Raw genomic sequence first — 19,451 nt, forward strand, 5'->3', positions numbered from 1 at the left:
TCTTGCTTTATTGTCTGAGGGAGCCGGCGTACAGCTTACGGGTCATGTGGCCAGCATGACTAAGCAGCTTCTGGCAAACCAGAGCAGCACACGGAAACACCGTTTACCTTCCCGTACCTATTTATCTACCTGCACTTTGACATGCTTTCGAACTGCTAGGTGGGCAGGAGCAGGGACCAAGCAACGGGAGCTCACCCCATCACGGGGATTCGAACCACTGACCTTCTGATCGGCAAGTCCTGGCTCTGTGGTTTAGCCCACAGCACTTAGTGTGTCCTTTATGTTATGTTCTTAAGCTATTTGGCCAATGGTCCAGAGAAGCATGTGGGGGCAAGACAGGCTTGGCCAGCTGCACCACAAGGCCTGTGGCAGCTGCTCCACCACGATCTCATGATGATCATCCCTGTTCTTTGGTAGCTGCTTCACCCTGCCTAATGGTGGGGCTGGTCCTGAAGTGGACAGCACTACCCACCCGGTTGGTCACAAGAACAACTGCCTATACTATATATTAAGGGACGCGGGTGGCACTGTGGGTTAAACCACAGAGCCTAGGACTTGTCAATCAGAAGGTCAGCGGTTTGAATCTCTGCAATGGGGTGAGCTCCCGTTGCTCGGTCCCGGCTCCTGCCAACCTAGCAGTTCGAAAGCATGTCAAAGTGCAAGTAGATAAATAGGTACCACGCTGGTGGGAAGGTAAACGGCATTTCCATGCGCTGCTCTGGTTTGCCAGAAGCAGCTTAGTCATGCTGGCCACATGACCCGGAAGCTGTACGCCGGCTCCTTCGGCCAATAAAGCGAGATGAGCACCGCAACCCCAGAGTCAGTCACGACTGGACCTAATGGTCAAGGGTCCCTTTACCTTTATACAGTATATTGTGCAGCTTGTTCTCACCCAGGCCAGCTGATAAGGAAGAGAGAGCTCCGGGATGAGGCCAGGTGGGCTTCAGGTGTGGATGGGCACATTGCAGTGAGAAAGAAGGGCTAGAATACTCCTGTCATGATCAATGCTGAGTGGGTGGGTGGGACCCACTAACTGGGATGCCCAAGGGCATTTGGGATGGGGGTCGACTAAGGACATCGCCCTGATAAAGGAGGACTTTCACCCACTCTGATGCTTCCGGCAGACATGGCTGCAGAGACTGGCTTGGGAGCCCCTGGCATCAAGGGCGAGGAAGCGAGCTTCTCGTCCTTTTTACTGGTCCCGACCCAGATTTTAGGGTCCTCATTCCGGCGGAGGTACTCTGCATTTCTAAAAAGTGACCCACGCAAACATCCTTCCCTGCCTGCTTGCAGACAGGGCTCCAATCGACGTGCCCTGTCGGCGCTGCCTACCGGCCGGTCCCTCAACTTTCGCCTGCCTCGCGGGCCGGGCAAAGAGGCTTTTTGCTCGCTCGGTCCAGTCCAGGGCTCGCTGCGGAGGAGGCGGTCCCGCCAAGGCGAGCTCGGAGCCGGCTGCCTCCGCCCCTCGGAGCCTCCCAGGCGCGGCTGCTCGAGGGGGCGGGTCGCGCGCGCGGCAACTTTTGGAGCCCGAGAGAGCCGCGGAGCCTGGCAGCGAGGGCAGGCAGCGGCGGAGCGAGAGCCACGCTTGGGACACCGCTGGCTCGCTCGCTCGCTCGCTCCGGCCGGAAGAAGAGGCCACTGCGGCGCTGCAGCTGGCGAGGAGATGGCCGGGGGCGCGGGCGGCGGGGCCAGGGGCTGGCTGGGGGTCGCCCTGGTGGGTAAGTAGCGGGGCCGGCAGGCGGGGAAGGGAACGGCGGAGGCGAGTGGAGAGCGGGGACCCGGCGCAGGTCCTGCCGCAGGCGGCGCGCCCGGGCTGGGCAGGGAGAGGCAAAGCTGCTGCCGGTTCAGCTGCGCAGAGTGGGCTGGAGGGAGCCGGGCGGTGTGCCACACCGCAAAGCAGGGGCGCCTCCCACCCCGAAGAGGACCGCGCCGGCATCTGGGCGGCTGGAGCAAAGTGGGCGCCTGCCAGCAACTTGGCTGCGGGAGCCTGGCTACGAAACACCGCCCCCCTCCCCACGCCAACACACCGGCTTTCTCCGGGCCCGGAGGACTCGGCGGATAGCCCCCTCCCCGGGAGCAACTGCAGCAGCTCGGGGCCCCAGCAGGACATCCTGGCCACCCGCACCCGCAGTGCCGCTGGGGCTCCCTTGCAAGGAAGAAACTGCTGCTGTCCAAACTGCAGCTCCGTATCCTCCGACTCCTGAGTGCGGCGGCAGGGCGGGGGGAGGCAACATTTGCTTCTGCTCTGCTCTGTTGGGACAGGCTCCTGTCTCCTCCCCGTTGGAGCTCCAGTCTGCCTGGAAGCCCATCTCCTCATCTTTAAAAAAAAATCATTATTATTTCTTCTATTTTTATTTAAAATCGTACTGGAATAGGTATATTAAACAGTGTATAGGTTCAAGATAACACACACCAGTGCCTAAGGAAAAAGAACTTTGATAAAGGGTGCCTTTAGTTCAAAGCAAAGGAAAACTGGCTCTACCGCCCTCCCATCTTGTGGTTGTGGGGCAAACCTGCTCCTGCTCCTGCTCTGAGCTCCCTGCTCTTTGACCCATTGGGACCTGGGAACAGCAAAGTCCCCAGACCCAAGACCAGGCCATTGGTCAATAATTTAGGCATGATGCCCGTACTCTGAGCCCACTTTCAGAGTCAGCGTCAGAACATTAAAAATGCTCCCTGCTGCTGGATCAAGCCAAGGGGGACCCATCTAGTTCAGACCACGTTGGCCAACCAGATGTCTCTTCTGGGAAACCCACAAGCAGGACTGGAGTTGAACTGGTATTCAGAGGTGGAGGTGGAACATAGCCACCACCAAGCCTACTGATGGCCTCTCTAGGGGGAGGTCAACAGGCAGTACCTGACTCCCTGTGCATTCTGCTCCAAGGCAGCACAAGTATGTGGGTGGGCAAGTCAATGGAAACGCAACCCAGAGATGGCAAAGGTCTTCCATGCTCCTGGTCAAGTTGAATGGCCAGTCCAGGTACCAGAGTGTGACCTGTCTTGAATGGGGTGCTCTTGCATGTTAGCCATGCTCCCAGACTCAGTTTTAAACCTGGATGCTCAGGTGGTTGCTGCAGCTAGGAGTGCTTCTGAACAAGTTAGGCTGGTGTGCCCATTGCATCTGCCCCTTGAAATGACGGATCTGGCCATGTGTGCCTTAGTGATGCCATGTTTGGATGACTGTAGCGTGCTCAACACGGGATTGAAACTGCTAAGTGTTTGGCGTGCTGCAGCCAGACTATTGATGGGAGCCAGGACTGTGTGCGTTGGCTTCCAGTCATAGGGAACAGCTGCACTGCCTTCCTGTTCATTTCTGAGCCCAGTTCAAAATTAAGTTTTAAAGCCCTGGATGGCTTAGCCCCAGGTAACTTGAATAACCTCAGACCCTCCAAGTGTCCCTGTTTTCCAGGGACATCCCTGATTTAGAGAAGCCGTCCCAGTTTCTGATTTGATCCCGGAATGTCCCACTTTCCCTTAGGATATCCCAGTTTTCATTGGAGAAATGTTGGAGGGTATGGAGTTATCTGACCCTGAGCCGTCTGAACAGGGGGTATAGGGTATAGGGAAGGGTTTTTTTTTAAAAAGTTTAATGTTTTATTATGTTTTCATATATGTTGGAAGCTGCCCAGAGTAGCTGGGGCAACCCAATAAGATGTGTGGGGTATAAATAGTAAAATTATAATTATGGAATGGGACATCCCTATTTTCATCGGAGAAATGCTGGAAGGTATGTAACCTGACTCAGCTCTGTTGCCCAGGCACTTAGTGCAGCACCAACCCAGGCGGGAGGGTTTTTTGGAGGAAGGGGGCGGGGCAAGTTTGTCATGGTCCTTTGAGCATCCATCTCCTGCACCACAAAACTGCTCTGTCTTGAATCTGGTTTAGAGGGCCTGCTTCTGGTATTGGGCCATAGAGACAGCTGACGCACAGCAACTCGCTCAGCTGCCCAGAGATGTCCGAGGTAGTCTCAAAAGCCCAGAATGGTGGTCCTGGGTGACTTCAGCAGTCACATCAAGGATACCTCTTGCTCTACTTGGGACTTCATGGCCTCTTTAGCAACCATGGGGCTGGCCCAAAATATCACTGGTCCAATGCATAATGCATAATGCAAGGCATAGCCTCAGTTGGGTCCATGTGAGAAAATGGGTTATCTGAAGGTAAGGGATCCTATTGTCATGGTCAGACCACTCCCTGGTAAAGTTTGGGCTTATGGCATCTGTCTCTCCCTGCAGGGGTGGGGACCTCTTAGAATGGTCCTTCCACACAGGCTAATGGATTCCTGAATGCTCTGGGGGGATTTCCCAGTGGGTAGAGTTGGTTATTCTATCAAGACCCTGCTTTCCCTATGGAACAGTGAAATGTTACGGGGCATTGCTACGATTACTTCCAAATATCTTCTGCGATCCTGCAGAGGCTTTTGGGCTGTGGGCAATAAAACAAGCTGGCCAGTTTAGCAACGGCGGGTGCCTCATAGAGGGTGCCCACTCCGTGATCAGGAGGAGCAGGGCATTTACAGCACTGCTGCATCTCCTGCCTTGTGGAAGGAATTCCATCCCTGTTATTATCAGGCAAGAGCCAGCTGTATCAGTCCTGTGATGCTGGCTCCAAACCTATTTTTCACACATGCTTTTTCTGAAATGTGACCTAGCTATGCTTACCATTGATCAATATGATTTGAGTTTTTTTAATGGAACTAGATAGATATCCATGGTTCATTGTGGTTTTACACAACTTCAGTATTTTCCTATGGAAAGTGCTATATCATTTGTCTAATAAAATAAATAGCATTTAATCCTTGCCTATGCTGTGCAGAGTAAATGTTGACTGACTTGGCCACCCCAGAGCTTCACGGTAGGCAAGTGGGGAGTCACTCCAGTTCTTTAGCCTCCCTTGGTCTGCCTTGGTCGCTGTATGATTAATTGCACCACCATTGTCTGTGGTGTTTTACAGAGTGAGATTGGCTACCTCCCTGTTTAAACATTATCACCAAGTTGCAAAAAAAGAAATGGAGGGAGAGGGGCCAAGGAAGGGTCACAATGGAATGATCTGATTTCTGTTTGCTTTACTAATCTCAGCACTGGGTTTCTTGGGGGATCCAGAAGGCAGACCTTGCATCAATGAGCTGCAGGGACTACGCATGTGTCCTGTGATTGTGCCTCTGCTATTTGGGGGCTGGCCCTGGCTCTGAGGCTCCCTAGCTCTTCTGGGGTGGCTCATGGCCCCAGGATGACTTGCTACGCTCTTTGAGAGTCTTTCTGGCAGAAGCTGCAGTGAGATGATGAGGCCCCAGGAGGCCCCCATCCATTCCGTTTGCAGGAGGAGGCCTGGGCAGGTTGTTCCTCCTAATGGAACTGGTTGCTCAGCAGCCCTTTCCTGGAAGAAGGGAGGCCTCCTGTGGCCCTCCTGGAAACTTTGGAAGCTGCTGGCTTCAGAAAGGCAGCTCACACTATGCAGGTGGCAGCTGCAGGCTCCTAGCCCTGTCTGGAGAATATAGGAAGCTGCCTTTATACAGACTCAGGCTCTTGGTCTCCATCTAGCTCAGTATTGTGTCTCTCTGCATTGAGTGGCTCTCCAGGATTTCAGGCAAAGGAGTCTCTTGGCCCTACCTGGAGATGCTAGAGATTAAACCTCAGACCTTTGGTTTGAAGTGCAGTTGCTCTGCCACTGAGATCTTCCTGATGCTCCTGAAGGTACCACTTAATCCTTGACCCAAGGAGCCCCAAAATCTGCTTCCTTTTAGCTCCCTTTTACCTTTTTATCCTTTTGTTTATTTAATAGATTTTCATACCACCTTTCATCATTGACTCCATTGGTAGGCTGGAGTCAATGGCTGGCTGGCTACTGCTGCTGCTGCTGGTTAGAAATGCAGAAAGGAGCTGTCACAAAGTGCTGGTCATGGCTGGATTGAAGCCCAAAGTAGTGGAGCAGGCCAGGGAATTGGCAAGGGTCATCAGACTGGGTTTCCAGCTCCTGGGCCTGGCCTGGGATCCTTCTGCAGTCTTCCAGAAGCACCAAGCCAGATTCATCTGGATACATTCTCTTCTGCAACAGGCAAGCTCCCAACTCTCAGAGCATTGGCTTGTTCTGCAGCTGCCTTGTTCTCCTGTCAGTTCCCTCAAAGCCATAGCAAGCGGGCAAAAGCATTGAGGCCCACTGTGCTGCCAAGGGGATTCCTGCAGTTAGGGTTATGATGCTGTAGGTGGCGCCCTTCCTTTGGGCTCCTTGCACTGAGCTCTGAGGGCGGAAGAGACTTTGTAGGTGCTGACTTGCTGGTTGGAGTGTGGTGAGATACTTCAGAGGGTAGTTGCTCTGTTGGCCCCCAAAGAGCACACAGTTGTACAGCCAGAGGGTTTGCAGGACAATTATTTGGCTCGGGCCACAGGACCTCTTCAAATCTATAGTCTTGCTGGGCTGGCCTCTGGTCTGTTCTTGGACAAAGGGAGTCCACTTTTCCAGGCTCTGTTAGGAGGCAAGCTGGATAGAGAGCACTCCAGCACGGAGGTTGAGGCACGTGCAGCAGAGGATGTGATGGCGCACAGCTTAGCAACTGCATCAATCCCAGTTCCTGATACTTGTTCGCACTGAAGATCTGGGGACTCTGGAATCTCTTCATCAGCTGGGCCCCTCTTGAGTGGGTGCCCAGGACCAAAGCTGTGGGGGAACTAGTGAGAGAGAACCTTATGCGTTCCCTTTGCTTCCTTTCTCTCTCTGCTTTGTTAATATATATGAGAAGATGCGGGGAGAGAGAGATGCAAGTTGCCTGATGCAGCAGCTCTGAAGCTGGCAGTCTGAAGGTCATCTGTCAGCTGCAGCACCAAAGGCAACGCTATCTTCCAAAGAGACTAGGCTGCCCAGATATCTTTGGTGGGGACAAACAGCACATAAGAGATGAAGCCTGTTTGGGGGGGCTAACTAGCAAATACTGAGGGTAGGTAGCATGCAGGTGTGCAAAAAACTCTGAGATAGGGGTTTTTTTTGGGGGGGGGAAAGATGTCTTCAGGAGCATCTTGCACTTTCATGCTCCCATTTCCACATCTCTTACAGAGGTGGATCTCATTTCTGGGTATCCACAAGGCAGGATGCTCAGATTCTCCAATGCTTTACCTTGTGTCATCTTAAGCAACAGTCACTGATTTCCCCATATGTGACAACTGCAGATCCCCCTTGCAGGCCTATCAAGAGATGGACAGAGCTGTGCTCATTTTACAGAGCTTAGAAGAAGCTCCTGATGTAGGAGGACAGGCTAAGGATGAGCCATGCCCGCTCCTCTGCAGAGGACCCCTGGGGAAGTGAAGGGCCGTAGCTGAGAAGCAGAGCCCCTGCTTTGCATGCAGAAGGTTCAAGGCTCAATCTCCAATGGCCTCTCCAGGTAGGGAAGACCCCTGCCTGAAACATTGGAGAACCCTGGGCATCTGGTTGCCACTGTGAGGACAAGATGCTGGGCTAGATGAGCCATTGGGATGACGATGCATAGAATCATAGAATTGCAGAGTTGGAAGGGACCCCTGAGAGCCACCCCCCCCCTGTAATGCAGGAATCATCAGGCTCTTCTTGCATTCTCATGCTGTGTGGTGTGACCCCCCTCTTGCAGGTTCTAAATTAGGGCCCCAAAGAAGGATTGCAACCTTTTTGATGAGAATGGACCCTGAGCTGACACTGTATGTTTGGAACACTTAAGTGCTGGAGGGAAGAAGGGGAAAAATAGCTCTAAGAGGCAGCTTGAAACTTTAAACAGTCAGCTTTTTATTTATCCTAATAGCGCATATGACAGCTTACAGAGTTATAGACTTTGCGGTTTACAGTGCTTTCACTTTGAACACAGCCTACAGACTGATTTAACAATGATGAGATTAACACTTCCCTGAATGTTCCTAAGCATATCATCTTCAACTCTGAAGTCTCTTAAGTATTTTAGTGGCACCTTTCCCCAGAAGAATTTGGGTACTTGAGCTGTGAGGGGCAGTCAGGCAGGACTCAGAGGGCAGGTAGCTAAAGGGTCCTTGGTCTTGGTGGAGCTTCTGCCCATTGGCCTCAGTTCCAGTATTCTTCATTAATGCCATTTGTTGAACAAGTGTTCAGTCTTCTGGTTGTTTTAGATAACATTCCAGTGAACAAGTTTCTAATGGACATGTGGCCTTTTTTTTGCCTTGCTGGTCAGCTGTCAACAGGCTTTTTATTTCTATTTTCTTAGCATTCATACCCTGCCTCTCTTCCATTATGGAACCCATGAGCTGCCCAGGAGGTCACCCATCCATGGCACTGACCAGACCCAAACATGCTTAGCTTCAGCAAGGTGGTGGCCTCATATCCCTTCAGAACATACCCTGGTATGTCCACATTTGTTGGAGGGCTTTTGATGCTGTGATCAAGTCTTAGGCTTGCATCTGCCTAGCTTAGGGTGATCAGCACATACTTGGCACAAGGGTGTGTTCTTGGCCAAAGAAAAATATGTTCTTCATCTGTGTGTGTGTGTGTGTGTGTGTGTGTGTGTGTGTTCATTTTCTTTGTGAAGGAAACATTACATCATTTCAATGAAAATCCAGTTCTTCTGGTCAACATGTTCTTTGTCTAGAAAACATCTTCTGAGACACTCTGTCATGTGGCCTCCCTGACTATTTCGGGTGACTTTAGGCTAGTGTTAAACACCCTCTGTGGTGGCTGTAAACCTCTTCATTTAAGGCATGCCAGTTTGTTGTAAGAGACCTGTACAGGTTGAACTCTGTGGTAGCCAGTGCTCCTTGGGCAGGGTGGCCACTTCCTGCCACTAACCCCACCTGTGCTGGCTGCAGAGTCCCCATTTCACCCATTTCACCCACTAATACTGGTGCACTGGCAATTGCCAAATACTGGGTGAAAACTGTTTGGGTGTGTGTACTTATCACCATGGATGTACTCTGGGTTGGTATCTGGCATAACTCAATGATAGACCTCATGTTTTACATGCAGAAGGCCTCAGGAGGAAACCCTGGACATCTCCAGCTAAAAGGATGGCAGTTAGCAAGTGATGAAAGAAATCATTTTCTGCCTGAGGTCGTAAGAATATTGGAAGCTGCTTTGCGTTGAGCCAGACCCTTTGGTCTATCTAGTTCAGTATTGTCGACACAACTATATGGACAAATAGCCGCTTCCCTGGTGGAAGGCAGCTCCTTCTGCTCACCTGATAGAGATGGATTGAGGACTAAATTAGTAAGTTAAAATTTAAACTTCCTGTCCCACATGTGTGGGAGAAATATGAGAGTAAACAGGCTGCAACATTTATTCATTTTTGCAGCTTACTAGAAGCTAGGAATTAGGCAATTACACCTTTTATCCCCATTTATTTGTGGTCTGCTGACCTTCCTTTCTTTGTCCCCATTACTAGGAATGAACCACACGTTTTAGCAAGATGAACAAAAAGGTTTCCTTACATTTCAGTGCAGGCAGCAAATACATCAATATTGTATGCAGTTAAAAATCAGCTACAAAATACAAAATTAGTTTCTATAATGGCATCTGGGCTTTGAGCAGAGCTCAGGCATGTATGCATGTACTCACATCACCGGCTTGAAAGAAGAGAGAGAGGTCAGACAGGGAGGAAATACATCAGATTGTCTCCTTTGTTAGAAATTCCCACCAAAGCATTAAAGAAATGACTTCATACAGTCCCTTCTATATTAATTCTGGAACTCTATGCATGTCAGTTGCTCATGCGCCTGTCTGGCAATCATGCATTTGTGTTCTTGACTGGAAATCCCACATCACCTACGTCCATCATTGGGGAGGGCTTCCTGCTTGGTGGTGATGGATATCAGCTGTTCTGCTTTCCTCTCTGGAGGTGTGTGGAGGAAAAGAGGGCACTTCCAGACAGCCTGTTTACTGAGCATTCATTCTGATTGATTTGCAGGAAGATTAGATGACATTGGCAATTTAATGTGTGTCCACCCTAATTTGTTCCTGGGGAGGTCAGATGACATTTCACCAAAGCAAGTGTTAGCCCATACTGTCCAATGCATCTTCTAATCAATTTCCTTATGGCAAAAAGTCTGATCTTTGGGGCAAGTGGGTTTCTTGCACAAGAACTCCCAAGCAACTATAGCAGCGCAGCCTGTACTTGCCACTGTGCTGCCGAATTTCACCCCCAAACAGCTACAGTCTGGAAGTGCCCAGAGTCTTCCCCAGCAGAACCACATTACAGTCAACGTGCCTCTGCTTTCTCCTCCTTAGGCCTTCAGCTCTGCTCTGTGACACTTGCCTTGGAGGTTTCGGTGGGCAAGGCGGCTGTTATCTATGTAAAGAATGGCACGGATGTCCTCTTGCCCTGCACATTCACCTCTTGCATCGGAATCGAGAGAGCCAACTTCTCGTGGATCAGCAATAGCACTGAAGTGTGTGGCTTACTACACTTTGCAGGCGAGGGGTTGGATAGCAAAGTGGAAAGGCATCATGATGAGTCTCATTAATAGCCAATGGTGTAACTTTACTGCTTTTATTATTTGCTGATTTGAAGGACACAAAGGCAAAATACACGTGTCTTAATAAGTGATGAGTGAAGGCCTAATTCCTTCCATGTATAACAGCTCTCACACAGAACTGTGACCATCTGCTGCCCACCCCTTCCTGTCTCAGCCATGGTCACAAGGGAGGTGGAGAAAGGTCGCTTCCCACCCGGTAGATCTGTTATCCCCAGAGCATCCTTCAGGAGCTTCCAAACGGAGGCAGTCTCTCCTTGGCAGTTTTGGCTGTCCTGAGAAACCGGCCCCCTTTCAGCTGTGCACTTTGAGCTGATGTATAACATGGAGCAGGGCTCTTGAGTGTGGCTGTCCCGCTCTGTGGAACAGCTTCCCTTTTGAGACAGGACATCTGCCCATCTTCTGGAAACCCTGCAAGATACTTTTGTTCCAGCAGACATTCCCAGCTGGGTAAATGGGTCTTTGTTCTAACTCTTATTGCTGTTTTTAAGTGTTTCTGCTGGGTTGTTGTTTTTTTATATCACCTTGAGACACATGTATTTAATCACATGTATGTGATTAAATGATGATGATAATTAATGCATCAGGCAGCTCTTTCCCCACCCCAACCCTGACTATTTGACCCATCAGGGGAAGCTTCTTCTGGACCACTAGACCCTTTGCTCTTTGGTTTTTCCTTGCTGCAGATATTCAAAGGAATCATCAAGAACAAAGACTCCAAGCCAGAGCCCTATCCCGAGTACAGGTCTCTCATCAAGTACGAGATGCCAACTGATATGGCCCTCAGCAAGGATAACCGGGAGTTCAACGTCTCCCTCCTGCTCCTCTTTGCAGAGTTCAGTGACTCTGGGAAATACACTTGCTTTGTTAAGAACCCAAAGGAGAAGAATGCCAACCATAGTGCCACCATCACACTCAAAGTGGTCGTGGAAAGTAAGTACCAGTTGCCACCAGGGCAGCCATTGGGGGCCACAGGGGACCAGCTGCTCCTTTTGCCAAGGGGTTGTGTCGGGACTCCTTTCTCAGCCCTGGCAATGGGTGGTGAGACAAGCTGGGTCCTCCTCACATGTATAAGGCATGGAGGCTGCATCTCACCCAACAGCTGCCATATTGGGGAGGCAGAGAGGGAGAGAAGGGGATGCTTGAAGCCCCTTCCTTGGCTCATGGCACAGCCTGGCATGGATGTGCAGGCAGGGGGCACCCTACCACCCGGGGCCCCTCTTGCCTCACCCTTCCCTATCTGCTCCCTTCCCCAGTGGAGAAGAAGGACAACACGCTAACCCTGATCATCGTGTCAGTCGTTGGGGGTGTCATTGGACTCCTGGTCCTCATCATGTTGATCAAGAAACTCATCCTCTTCATTCTCAAGAAGACACGGGAGAAGTGAGTGTGGTTGGCTTCCCATTCCCTGCCCACTTCCCCTTGGGAGCAGAGACTGGGTCTCCTGAGAGGCTCCCTTTCACCAGAGGGGCTGGAAGGCCCTGAGCAAAGTGGGGCCCAGTATGGCACACAGCATGTGGGTTCCAGCATGGTGTAGGTGTGGGAATGTTCAGGGATGCAGGAGAGGATATATTGTTCGGTTATAGCCTTTCCAACTTGTGTAAACAAGTTCACAATTTAGCAGAGTAACATCCCCCTTTTTAAACTTACAGCGGATGCGTTAGCTCAGGCTCGCTAAAGCCTCTATAATAACTGTTCTGGTATTTTCCCCTTATTCCCTCAAAAAGATAAGACACGACACAGTCTTCTATAAAAGTATAAAAAGAGTTTACTCACATTCTGTTCACACTTGGATCCCAGAAGGCAGATTTAGCTTAGAAAAGTAACATACACCTGGAAACTATCTTATAAGGAGACAGTCCCTCTGTCCTCTCTTGGAAGGAAAGAGAGCATCTTTGGCTAAGCAGATGTTGCTTCTTTGATGCATGTAGTGAAAGAGAGAGAGATGGCTGCCTTGCCCTGTGCTTTTGTCATTACCTGCACAGGTGAGGCCACGCCCACTTCTAGTCACATGCAGAGGAAGTCTGTCCCAGCCCAGAAGGAAACAGGAAGTTTACCTGCTGGCTGGACAAACATTTCTCCCCATGTGTAAACATGTTCATTCTAGGAATGTTGTACTTGACTGCTCTTGTGTTTCACATCCCACCGTAGGCAGCTTGCGTGGCTTCTTTCTTTGGAGTATCACTGGGGTGAAGGGATTCCTTGCCTTCCTGGAAGCCATCTTGTCCCTGTCCCACCCTGGGCTGCTGTTGCAAGCCCTGTTGAGCCCCAGACCTCCTGAGGGTGGTTTATGTCTCTGGGAGGCCTGCTTGCTGAATGGGAAGACTTCCCCACCTCGGGGCCGCCATTGCATAGAAGAAGGGTGAAGCAGGCTGTGGTGGTGGAGGAGGAGAGGATGCGCTTCTGGGAGCAGTGATAGTTAGCCTCTTTCTTGTTCTCCGCAGAGAGTGTCTTGTGACTTCTTCAGCAAATGACAACACAGAGAATGGGCTAGCCGGCTCCAAAACAGAACAGAAATCCGCCCCAAAGGCCTGAGGCCGCTGTGGAACCGGTGACCTGTGAGGCCTTGAAATCCAGGCCCAGGAGGAAGAGGAGGAGAGTCGACCATTTCCAAATGATTGATGCTTGAGACACATGACTATATTACACAGTTGGCTGCAACCAGCACTGCTTCTCAGATAAGACTGCAGGCATTGGACAGGCAGGCCGGGGGGAGGAGGGGCTGTGTGCTCAGGTAGTTCTTAAGCCACCAGGAATGAGGATGCTGCCAGGTGGGATTCCGTAGGTGTGAGCTTGGGCATCTTCAATGCAAGAGCCTGGGCTGGCAGGTGGGCGTAGTGCCAAGGACTTGGTTCTCCTCCTGGGCAGAGGGCAACCAGCTGATACAGATGGGCTGTGATCCAGGGGAAGAAGAAGAAGAGTTTGGATTTGATATCCCGCCTTTCACTCCCCTTCAGGAGTCTCAAAGCGGCTAACATTCTCCTTTCCCTTCCTCCCCCACAACAAACACTCTGTGAGTTGAGTGGGGCTGAGAGACTTCAAAGAAGTGTGACTGGCCCAAGGTCACCCAGCAGCTGCATGTGGAGGAGCAGAGACGCGAACCCGGTTCCCCAGATTACGAGGCTACCACTCTTAACCACTACACCCTGCCAGCCTCTCACAGAAGCCAAGGCTCATTTCTAAAGGATGGGAGGGCCAACACTGCTGGGACAGAACTTGCACAGGCAATAGGAGTTTGAAGTACCACTGGGAGCCAGGCGCCATTTTGCTTGTACCGCTGCTGGATTTTGTCATCTTTCCTGCATCCTGGAGCGGGTGGGAGAGTGGATGAGCTGCAAATTGCACCTGGAGCCTGCTGCTCTGTCACCACTACTGCCTGCCCACCCACCCACCTTCCACAACAGCTTCACAATATTTTTTGTTTGTTTTGTTTAACGCTTGTGAGGCTGAGGGGGATAAGAGAAGCAGCCTGGCTCTCACTGCTCATGCTGCACCCCCTCCGGGGCTGGGGTTCCTGAAGTGGTGTTCCCCACCTGCAGACCCCAGGGCTCTTGCATCACCCAGAATGGTGGTTCCCTTGCTCTGCTCTCAGATGCCACACTGTCGTGAGGAATGGCACCTTTTCCTAGGCAGCCTCTTTTCAAGCCAACTGGTGAGCCTGGGGCTCCTGAACTCACAGTCCTGGTCCCAACTTACTTGCATTGGCTCCTTCTCCCAATCTCCTGGTGAGAGAGGAGATGACGAGAGCCAGGAGATTCGCTTCTTGTTTCAGGCCTTTGGACCACCTTGGAGCTGTCAAGTCCTTAAGTGTGAAGTAAGCCAATTCCCTGGCCCTCCCCTCCCCTCCTTGCTGGTCTGCCTTTTTGCTCCACATCCCTCCCCCTCTCCTGGGCTTCCTGCTGGGAGAAGAGGAAGGAAGTCTCTTCTGTCTGGCCAGTCAGGAGCAACTCTGGTGGGAACCTTGCAAGGCTTGCATCCATCTGCAGGTTATATTGTCTTGCCAGGATCATGACCAAAACACTTGGTCCAAAAGGCCTTGTCTACCCAGCAGCCCTAAAGCCCCCATTGCAGGAAGCTCCCCTCTCCCAGGGCAGCCTGGTCCCTCTTTGCTGGCAAAGGGTGGAGGGAGGCCTGGAACCCCTAACCCTCTGATATCACCCGTTCTGTATTTTATTTATTGGTCGTTTATTGGTCTCCCAGGTCCTCATCAGACACTCTAACCACTATTATTATCATTATTATTATTATTATTATTATACTGCCCTAAACCCAGAGGTCTCACTCCACCACACTGGCTTGCTAGAGCCACTAATATCTCCTCTGTGATAATAATATATATATAAACCTATCTCCCTGTAGCCAGGCAAAATGGGGATCCTGCAAAATGACACAGATAGAGAAGCATGGCAACCTCACAGCTGCATCCCCATCGTTGTGTGTTTGGTTCAGTTGGGCATTTTCAGAATTTGGAACATTGTCTTCCCCTGTTTAAACTGGGGGAAGAAATTAAAACTCAGCACTCTGTAGGATAGTGGACCCAGATCCATGCTGATTTTGAGCTTACGGCAGAAATTTACAGGCTTTTTTTGTTTACCATGAGGACTAGCATCAATAACACTAATAACTAATAATAATGAAAGCTATGCGTTTGCAAATCCTGCGCAATGTTGTCCTGCAAGAGGCCACCTCCTCCGCATTGTGGTCTGGGTGAATTTGGCCAAGGGCAGCGTCCAAATCTCCTGACCTCCCAAGGGTTTGGGGAGGAGGGAGGCACTTCTGGGTGGCGCTCGCCACTCCCTTTTCTCATTGAAGAGATACATTTCCTGTGTCAAAACAAAATAAAAACATTCCTTCCAGTAGCACCTTAAAGACCAACTAAGTTAGTTCTTGGTATGAGCTTTCGTGTGCATGCACACAGAACAGTGGCTGAACAGATGCCATTTCTTCTGGGAAGTAGGAGAAATGGCCAGCTCCTACCGCAGCAGAGTTCGCTCTCTCGCTTTTTGGGTGCCTTTGAAATAGTCACATCCTTCATCCGTGCCTCAGTCTCCCATACGATGTGTAACGATATCAACTTACCCTGTGTGGTTGGGGTGTAAGGAGGCTTGATTCATGACCATTGTCAGATGCTTTGTAAGTGTGTGTGTGTTATTAGGGTGGGAGGAAGGCCGGCAAAGTGAGCGCAAGAAGTTTAGCAGCTGTGGCAGCAAACATGGATGGCCTCAGCTCTCTCAAGTGACTTCCTGGCTGTGACTGGCTTCCTGGCTCTTCCCCCCACACCCCACCAGCTTTGGAAAGATGCCATCCCCCCATTTCGGGATCCTGCTGTGATTTCTGCTCCTATGTCTGCTTTCTTTCCTCCTCCCCCCTGACCCCCCCCAATGCAAGGAGGTGTGAACAGCAATAACAGTGCAACCCAGCCTGAGCCAGCAGCAGCAGCCGGCAGGGCGGGCTGGCGTTGGACAAATTAACCAGATTCCTCAGGTTAATGAATTCTCTTCACTGGGTGTAACAGCAAATCCAAAGAAAAAGAAACTATCACTCGCCTCCACCTGCACTCCTCTGAACCATCTGCTTAAGCAGGCGGGTGGAGGTGGGTGAAGTCACAGTCTGCGAAATTATTTGGCAATAATTTCAGAAGGTGGGAGCCTGGAAGGGCCAAGGAAGGGCTCCAGTTCAGAGCCAGGCTTGCAGGCAGAGCTCCCATGGGAGTCCTGGAGCAGCCCAGCAGGGGGCACCAGCTGCTTAGGGTGGAGGAAAAAGTTGAGGGGCAGCACTGGCCAGGGAACCTTCTGCCCAGGAGGACATCCGGGCTGGGCTAACACTGAGGCCCCTCCCCTCCCATGTTCCTCCCAGCTCTGCTTTTATTTCAAGCTGAGCCTTTGCCCCAGGGTGGGGGCAAGTTGCCACCAGGAGCAGTGGCCAGCTAGACTCTGCTGCAAAACCTGAGCCTGCCCACGAGAGTAGCTGGTGGGACAATTGTCCTGTGCTGGCTCTAGGGAGGCCTGTTCATCTCCCCTGGTGGCTCTTCCCCTGACAGTAGGACCCTGAGGTTGACCCTGCCTGCAGCTTCCCTCAAGGCCCTGCCTTCCCCACCAAGGGCTTTCCATCACCAAGCTGTCTTGCGCTGATGCGTGCCCCCCCCCCCCGCCCCCGGCCGCCTTGCTCCCTCTGCGAATACAAGAGACTATCTGAACAGACCTCTTTCTCCCTCCTGATCCAGCTGCTTCAGCCATAAGGCCTCCCCACTCTGCCCTCCTTCCCTTTCCAAAGAGGCTGGCAGCCTCTGCTGGAGCAAGCCCGGCGCTGCCTGCATGCGCTCACGCCAGGAGGAGGAGGAGGCGGCAGGCTAGCATAGAGGCTGGGCCAAGCACAGGTGCACCTTCGGCAACCCGTGTTGCCTTTAAGACTTCTCTTTTGCACTCTCGAGCTGTAATTGGCTTCATTGCCGTGAATGAAATAAAACCTTTATATTTACTACTGGGGCTGCTTTCGTTTTGTTCTTTGGAGTGTGCGCAAGTGTCTCGATGACACTGGGTTTGCATGTGTGTTAAAACACACGCAGAGGCAGAGATCCACTTGATCCTTTTTTCTCTGACCTGAGCCAAGACATGCATGCCGTCCTCCGTGGCTGAGAGCCAAGGCCTTCCTGATCCCACACTGAAAAATAAGTAACTTGCAAGGGCAAGGATTTCCAGAGGCACCAAACTCTGGAATGCTCTGGGGCAAGATTTGTACTGGGAAATTTCCAAGAGCTGGCCCTCTCTCCTGTGCTTGGGGAAGGAATGCTGTATTTTCTTACCCTCTTTGTCTGCTGCTCCTGCTCTGGGGCAGAAGAGAACAGTTGCTGGGGACAATGGCTATTTTATGGGACAAGAAGCAGCCACCTGGGGCTGCTGAACTTCGGGGTCCAAAGCTCAACCTATGAGACCAGCTATGTTCTCTTTGGGCTTTCTGCACTTTCAACTGGTAGCCAGCAAAGAGTGCACAGCAAACTTTTTGCTCTTCTGCAAAAAGTTTCACTTCTGCCACCTCCCTGTGATGGAGGAGGATGCAGCAGAAGGTATACAGGGCAGATCCCTGTGCCTGAAGTTCTAACATTTGCAGGAAGGGAACAAAGGCGGGTGGTGGTGACAAAGAGACAAAGTTCTAGGTCTTATTGCCAAATTAATAAACTGAGAAGTCACCAGGCCTGGAGGGCATCCACTGCAGAGTTCTTAAAAGAACTCAACTATGAAATTGCTTGTGTTCCAGCAAAGATTTGCTACTTGTCTCATAAGATCAGCTTCTCTACCCGAGGACAGGAATCGGCCAATGCAAGACCAATTCTTAAAGAGAGATCGAAGAAGTCACAGGGGTGTGATTAGGGCGACATTTAGGAGGCCTGAGTATGTGAGGCATCCATCTGGTCCCATCTAGTTGCTGGAAACAAGACAGGTCTCTGGATCCTAGTTTCTACTTCTTGTGCCCTCCTCTTCCCCTGTGATATTGACCTTGGGCAGTTCCTTGAGCTTGTTTCTGAACCATGTTTGGACCTAGACTGATTCTCTGTGCTTGGCCTGGGCTTGTGGAGACCATGCTGCTGCTGGAGCCCTGCTTTCTTAGGTACATTTGTTGTTAAAATAATTTAACCTCCTTGGACTGAGGACCTCACTCCTGCTGGAGCATGGATAGCTTGCTGATGATGTTGATCCAGTGTACAGCAACTGTGAAAAAGGCAAATGCCATACTAGGGATCATTAAGAAGGGAACCAAAAATAAAACTGTCAACATCGTAGGCAAATCTGTTATAGAAATCTGTGACATAATTGCACTTGGAACACTGTGTACAGTTCTAGTCATCTCATCTCAAAAGGGATATTGCAGAGTTGGAGAAGGACCAGAGAAGGGCAACCAAAACGATCAAGGAAAGCTTACAGCATTTGGGACCTTTTGGCTTAGAGGGAAGCCAGGTAAGGGGGTGGATATGACAGATGTGTATACAATTATGGACACAGCTACATTAGTAAAGAAACAATTTGAACGTGCTACAAACATGCAACACCAGATGGTGCCAGAGAGCAGGAAATTTTTATATAGTGATTTTCCATAGGGTTTTTTTCCCCAGTTTGTTATAATGATCTAATTTCTGACTTATTATAGCGGTTTCCCCCCCTGTGTATAGATCCACCCTATGTCTCATAGTACTAGAATTCAGAGCTGTCCAATGAAGCTGAAAGATTCTGGAGAGGAAATAACTTCTTAACAAGGCACATGCTTAAACTATTGAATTTGAAATTTCAAGATGTAGGGATGTTGGGTGGCTTTAAAAAATTAGGCGAATTTGTGGGGGAGGATAAGACTATCAATAGCTACTAGCCACAATGGCCATTTTCTCCCTCCACTCTCATAGGCCATATGCCTCTGAAGACCCCATCTAGGAATCTCAAGTAGGGAGAGCGCTGCTGTTGTACTCATGGTCTGCTTGTGGGCTTCCCATTGGAGCAGCTGGTTGGTCACTGTGAGAATAGGATGCTGGCCTTGATGGGTTCCCCTTGGCCTGATCCAGAAGCCAGGCTCCTCATATTCAGAGGGAGGCAGTGTTTTTGTGAAGGCAGTCAAGGTGGACTGAGCTCCCAGTTTTTCCTGATGCCAAAATGAAAGCATGACTCCAACAGCTGTCGGTGCAGCAAACCTCGTACTGGACTCAGTCTGGCCACAAACACAGGTTCAAAAGTCTTTTGGTATAAAATATTCCTTGATAAATAGGGACCGCTTACCAGCGGGAAGGTAAACGGCGTTTCCGTGTGCGGCTCTGGCTCTGGCTCTGGCTCTGGCCAGAGCAGCGATGTCACGCTGGCCACGTGACCCGGAAGTGTCTCCGGACAGCGCTGGCCCCTGGCCTCTTAAGTGAGATGGGCGCACAACCCCAGAGTCTGGCAAGACTGGCCCGTACGGGCAGGGGTACCTTTACCTTTACCTTTCTTTATTCCTTGATTTATTCCAAGCGGAGGGAAGGGGGGA

General features: G+C 50.9%; 2 protein-coding genes across 3 annotated transcripts in view; both read left to right on the forward strand.

Moving 5' to 3' along the window:
• SCN2B (sodium voltage-gated channel beta subunit 2) overlaps positions 1 to 19,451 on the forward strand; it is a 64,064-nt gene that overhangs the window by 18,685 nt on the left and 25,928 nt on the right. The gene's annotated exons all lie outside the window — the stretch shown is intronic.
• SCN4B (sodium voltage-gated channel beta subunit 4) lies at positions 1,073 to 16,929 on the forward strand. 2 transcript variants are annotated; one of them, XM_079956092.1, is made up of 5 exons: positions 1,073 to 1,718; positions 10,204 to 10,364; positions 11,135 to 11,381; positions 11,705 to 11,831; positions 12,893 to 16,929. In XM_079956092.1, exons 1-5 carry the CDS (start codon positions 1,112 to 1,114, stop codon positions 12,981 to 12,983), a joined length of 1,233 nt encoding a protein of 410 aa, XP_079812218.1. In that variant the 5' UTR covers positions 1,073 to 1,111; the 3' UTR covers positions 12,984 to 16,929. The 2 variants fall into 2 exon arrangements, with proteins under 2 accessions (XP_079812218.1, XP_079812219.1); XM_079956093.1 differs by lacking the exon at positions 1,073 to 1,718 and adding an exon at positions 7,308 to 8,327.

The sequence above is a fragment of the Podarcis cretensis genome (assembly GCF_951804945.1).
Source record: "Podarcis cretensis genome assembly, chromosome: 15".
Lineage (NCBI taxonomy): Eukaryota > Metazoa > Chordata > Lepidosauria > Squamata > Lacertidae > Podarcis > Podarcis cretensis.